This window comes from Petaurus breviceps, unplaced genomic scaffold (assembly GCF_028583685.1).
Source record: "Petaurus breviceps papuanus isolate PSGF00001 unplaced genomic scaffold, PetGlider_PUasm1.0 64, whole genome shotgun sequence".
Taxonomy (NCBI): domain Eukaryota; kingdom Metazoa; phylum Chordata; class Mammalia; order Diprotodontia; family Petauridae; genus Petaurus; species Petaurus breviceps.
The window spans coordinates 8,080,757-8,086,756 of record NW_027186428.1 but is presented as its reverse complement, the minus strand read 5'-3'; the positions used below and the strand labels follow the sequence as shown (position 1 = coordinate 8,086,756).

The following is a 6,000-nucleotide window of genomic DNA, read 5'->3' as shown; positions in this document are numbered from 1 at the left end:
TATTGCTTTTTAAACTTTTAAAAACTGACATAAGAACTCACATGATTTAGTAAAATCAAATTTTTGCAGAAAAATCTAGAGGAATTTTATTTCTCTTTAATGTCAACAAATTCACAATTTTCCAAATATTTTTCCTGCGTTATAAAATTTAAGCTTCACAACAACACTGAAGTGCTAGAAGCATTATCATCAAACTTTAGAAACTAGGAAACTGAGCTTCATAGAATTTAAATCATTTGCCCATAGTTTCACACATGGGTAATGCATTTCAGATATAGGATTTAATTAAGATATTCTTGACTCCAAGTACACAACTCTTCCCATTATATCACACTTGTTTTCATTATAAAAGCTCCAAATATGTTTGAAAATGAGGAACTTTTCATGTTCCCCAAACACTACAGACAAGTGAAATGATATTTGGAACAAAGGAGGAGATAGCACTCAGACCAGTCCTAGAGTTATCTGTTTCATTCTGGGCTTAGCATTTTTAAGAAGCAGATCAACAAAAGAGACCTGTCCTACAACAATAGACTCATAATCCTAGGTCTGATATTAACTGTCTTATCTAGGGTTAATATTTTTCCTTCTCTGGATCTCAGTTCCCTCATCTGCAAAATGAAAGGGTTAGATTAGCTAGGTTTATAAGACCTCTTTTAGCCACAACAATCTATGATTTCATAATTCTGTGGTTACTAAATTAAACTTTAGATTTCGTAAATGCTGTCTTCCTAAAAATACTGCTTGAGGGATAAACTAATACATCTGTGTACATTAATAGAGAGTTAGTGAATAAAGGGCTCTGGAAAAAAAAACAGTAGATTTAACAGCAGAAGAATGGGGTTCTAATATAGGCCCTATTTATTATCGATTTGACCTTGGTTAAGATATTTCTCTTCTCTGGACCTCAGTTTTTTCACCCTATAAAATGAGAGGGTTGTTTTTGCTATTTTCTAGGGACCCCTCAAGTTCTAAAACCCAATGATCACTTTTTCCTTGCCTGAGACAAACATTTATGAACTATTTAATCTAGGCTACTCAAACTCCTAGGTTAACAAAGGTGTTACTGTATTGGCCTCAGTTCAATTCTTTTCCTCCATTTTTAATGTAGAAACTTTAGCACTTAAATGCAGCATTCTCCTAGTTTGTGAAATTCCCTTGGTTATTAATGCACTTTTCCTTTTGTTTCTCTGTGAATGTGAAGATAGCAAGTAATCGCTAGAATGTATTTAACATACTCCATTTTGTAAAGTCTTTTTTTTTTACTGCCTCATTCCAAATCTCAATAATCATAATCTGTATAATCTTCCTCTATGGAAAAATCAATTGTTCCTCATTTTTCTCCTTCTTCTCCTTTCCTCCCCTTTCCTTTCCTTTCTCCTTTTCTTTTAGCTTTCTTTTCCCTGCCCTCCCTTACCCCACCTGACTACCTACTGATGTTATCCTTCATTTGCTAAGTGAGCAAGTTTGTATACCTTTTCTGATAACTTGTCTTTGCATTTTTCTTGGCCTTCTAAAAGACTCCTCATGATATGGTAGATTTGTGGTCTCATGTGCAATCATCTTTTATTTTTTTTTAAAATTTTCTTTCTTTATTTACTTTTAGTTTACAACATTCATTTCCACAGTCTCTTGAGTTTCAACTTTTCTCCTCCTCCTCCCCCCATGGCAGCATGCAATCAAATAGAGGATCTACAAATACCTTCACATTAAACATTAGTCAGGTTGTAAACAAGGATTAAAACCAGTGGAAAGAACAATGAAAAAGAAGAAACAAAACAAAACACAAAAGAGAGACACAGAGAGAGAGAGAGAGAGAGAGAGAGAGAATGCTTCAGTCTGCATTCAGACTCTGTAGTTCTTTCTCTGGATGTGAATATCTCTTTGCATCATGAGTCTTTTGGAGTTGTCTTATAACCTTTCATTGCTGGGAGGAGGTCAGTCTATCAAAATTAGTCATCACACATACATTGTGTCTGTAATTGTGTACAAAATTCTCCTAGTTCTGCTCTTCTCATTCAACGTCAATTTATAGATGTCTCTTCAGGTTGTTATGAAGACCATCTGCTCCTCATTTCTTATAGCACAGTAGTATTCCATTACATTCATATACCACAACTTGTTTAGCCATTCCCCGATTGATAGGCATCCCCTTGATTTCCAATTCTTTGCCACCACAAAAAGAGCTGCTATAAATATTTTTTGTACATACGGGTCCTTTTCCCACTTCTCTGATCTCTTTGGGATACAGCCCTAGAAGTGGTATTGCTGGGTCAAAGGGTATGCACTTCTTTATAAACCTTTGGGCATAGTTCCAGATTGCTCTCCAGAATGGTTAAATTGGTTCACAACTCCAACAATGCGTAAGTGTTCCAATTTTTCCATATTCTCTCCAGCATTTATCATTTTCCTGTCTTGTCATCTTAGCCAATTTGACTGGTGAGATGTGGTACCGCAGAGTTGTTTTGGTTTGCATTTCTCCAATCAATAGTGATTTAGAGCATTTTCATACGCTTGTAGATATCTTTAAGGGGCAGCTAGGTGGAGCAGTGAATAGAGCACCGGCCCTGGAGTCAGGAGAACCTGGTAGTGTGTCAATCGGACATTTGAAATCCATCGTGTGTGGGGTGAATGGAGGAGCTGTTCCAGGTTATGTTCGGCTGAGATAGAGGCTGGCCGAAAGTTAGCTTAAAGGCTTCTTTGACAAGAAGTGCAACCGCCGCCACTGTTCGCAGACAGGGGGACCAGCCGGCCGCAACAGCATCAAGCTGCTTGGACAGATAGGCAACAGGAGGGTCCCACGGTCCCAGTCTCTGCGTGAGGACACCTTTAGCCACTCCCTGCTTTTCAGCCACAAAAAGTCTAAAAGGCTTTGCTAGATCTGGAAGGGGTAATGCAGGCAGAGAAGTCAGAGCCTGTTTCAGGGCATGGAATGCCGCCTCCTGTGCCGGGCCCCAAGACAGGGAATCTTCGTTACCCGAGACTGCGGCATAAAGGGGTTTGGCCAGATTAGCGAACCCCAGGATCCAGAGCCAGCAATACCCCGGCGCCCCCAAGAATCCCCTCAGTTGTCATCTAGAAGTAGGAACAGGAGTGGAGAGTAGTCCTGACACTCGCTCTCGGGAGAGGAACCTGAGACCCTCCCGGAGAGAGAATCCCAGATATGTAACAGATTGCAAGCATAACTATGCTTTCTTACCCGACACCCCGCACCCCCATCGTTCCAGAAGGCGCAGAAGATCAAGAGTCCCTTTCTCACATCGTTGTCGCAAGGGGGCGGCAAGCAATAGGTCATCGACATACTGGAGCAGGGCAAGATCGGGGGCCCTCGGGAGAAAATCCTGCAGATCTCAGGCCAGCGCGCCCCCGAACAGGGTTGGTGAGTTCTTGAAACCCTGTGGAAGTCTAGTCCAAGTAAGCGGTTGTGAATTACAGGTGAGCGAATCCTTCCAAGTGAAAGCAAAAATAGGTTGACTGATAGGGGCGAAGGGTATAGAGAAGAAAGCATCCTTTAGATCCAAAACAGAATACCATTGCAGCGCTGGATTAAGAGAGGACAGGAGGGTATAGGGGTTTGGAACAAGTGGGATGAATACTTTCCAATCTCTTATTAACCTCCCTCAGATCCTGAACAGGGTGGAAATCTCTGGAGCCAGGCTTTCCAACAGGCAACAATGGAGTGTTCCATGACCTTTGGCATGGTCTGAAGATACCTGCTTCTAGTAGTTGGTCAATATGGGGTTTTATACCCAGAAACGATTGGTGAGACGGGATATTATCGAACACGTATGGGGGTGGCTGTGGATAATAGCTGGACAACCAATGGAGGCTGGTGAGAGGCCATGCCAAAAGGAGAGGTTTCTGCCCATACATGAGGGACTAAAAGGCAGAACTTCTCTAGAAATGGGTAAAGCTTACTCCCTCCTTTAGAGGATCCCAGGTGGAGCAGTCACAATTCCTCAGGAAGGGGGCAAGTCAGAACCAGCTGTGGAACAGAAATTCCAGGGGACAACTCCGGACCCACAAAAAGAGACGGTGGCTTGGATTTTATGCAGGAGATCCCGTCCCAGGAGAGGGTATGGGCAGTCGGGCATGAACAGAAACGAGTGGGTCACGGTGCCACGTCCCAAGTCCACAGTGCGGGTGGTTGTATAGGGCACTGTCTTTGTCTCCCTGGTGGCCCCTTGCACTGAGAGTTTGGATTTCCAAAGGGGCCCCCGGGGGTTCTGTAAAACATAAGCGGAAGTGCCCGTGTCAACCAGGAAGGACACAGGCTGACCCCCAATATTTAGTGAAACCCTCGGTTCTTGGGGGTCAAGTTGGATAAAATGTTCAGAGCCAGGGCCCCCCCTATTTGGTTTGCAAGGGGAGGACTGGATTAGGTTTGCGGGATGGACAGGCATTTTTCCAGTGGCCCTTCCGTTAGCAGTAAGCACACTGATCTCGCTCCTCGATTGTTGACAAGGCGGTTTACGACCGCCCTCCTCCTTCGCGTATTTCCTCGAAATGCGGGATCCCTTGTTTTGGGAGGTGAAACTGCCTGTTTCAGCTAAAGCCGCAACCACTGCCTTTACCATACGTTTGTTCTGAGCATCTTGGGGTTCATCCCGATTATTATAAACCTCCTGAGCCATTTCAAGCAGCTCTGTAAGGGTTTTTCCTTCAAAGCCATGTAGTTTTTGCAGTTTCTTTCGAATATCTGGTGCCGATTGGCCCAACAAAATTCACCACCACAGCTCTCCTATTATTAGGGTCATCAGGGTCAATAGGAGTGTATGTGCGGTAGGCCTCCATGAGTCGCTCCAAAAAGTCTGCTGGTGTCTGTCTCCTCTCTGCCCTGTCTGACCTCTCTGACTCTAGACAGATAAGTAGGCTTTGTGGCTGCCCCGCTTAATCCACCCAACAACAACTGGCAGTATTGGTCAAGAGCCTCCTTACCTTTACTGAAAGATGATGTCTAGACTCCTATTTTGATCATGTTTTTAAAGTGGTCCAATAATTCTTAAATGATCTCTCCTGGATCTTTTTTTCAGGTCAGTGGTTTTTCAAATGACACATTTCACATTGTCTTCTGGACTGTGCTCCTTTCCCTTTCCTGTTGACCTTCTAGGTTATCTTAGTCTGGGAATTTGTTTCACTTGATCATTTTGTGGATTCTGTAGCTCTAGAATTTGTTTGGAGTAATTTTTTACAGATACAGGTACATGAAGGTATTTAGGGGAGAACTCAAGTAAGTCCCTGCTTTTACTCTGACATCTTGACTCCACCCCATTAGCATTCTTTTTATTATTAGTTTATGTAGTTATATGAAAAAATACCCCATTACTAATGATTAGAGAGATGCAAATCAAAACAACTCTGAGATACCACGTCACACCTATCAGATTGGCTAACATGACCAAACAAGAAAATGATAAATGTTGGAGAAGATGTGGGAAAGTTTATACATTAATTCATTGCTGATGGAGTTGTGAGCTGATCCAACCATTCTCCAGAACAATTTGAAACTGTTCCCAAAGGTCTGTATAAATGTGCATATCCTTTGAAAAAGCAATATCCCTTGTAAGGCTGTATTCCAAAGAGATCATGAAAATGGAAAAGGAGTCACATGTTGTAATGCTAATGTAATTTTGAAGATTTTCCCTGTCCCTTAATAGGCCTAAAGAAATTTGAAGATTTTTCCTTTCCCTTAATAGACTAATTGTAATCACATGGATCTATAATGGGAAGAGCTTGCTGAACCCAGAGCCCAGAGGAAGCTGGAAGTCAGAGCAATCAGGACAGTGAAGTTGGAGCAAGGAGATAGGCTTGTTAAGTGTCTGTTTGTGGGGAAGCTTTAGGATGGTGTTGCACCCTGCGGTGTTATGGTGTATTGACTTCTTTGTTGCTATGATAGATTAGGTTTTCTGGTGTTGGGATTTGGCTTTCTGGTATCTGAATAAATGTTTTGCTTCTGTCTTCTATATGGAATGTCTGTTACACTGTGTGATTTAGAACTAT

At 42.2% G+C, this 6,000-nt stretch overlaps 1 protein-coding gene across 1 annotated transcript in view; it reads left to right on the top strand.

Annotated features, from left to right (window-relative positions):
- The first annotated feature begins 2,359 nt into the window (after positions 1-2,359).
- The window catches only part of LOC138173697 (uncharacterized protein MCAP_0864-like), a 42,068-nt gene continuing 38,427 nt past the window's right edge, over positions 2,360-6,000 (top strand). Inside the window, exons 1-3 of the mRNA XM_069103723.1 lie at positions 2,360-2,363; positions 2,712-2,817; positions 2,997-3,435. Coding sequence (XP_068959824.1) covers positions 2,360-2,363; positions 2,712-2,817; positions 2,997-3,435 — 549 coding nt within the window. The remainder of the gene's footprint in view (positions 2,364-2,711; positions 2,818-2,996; positions 3,436-6,000) is intronic.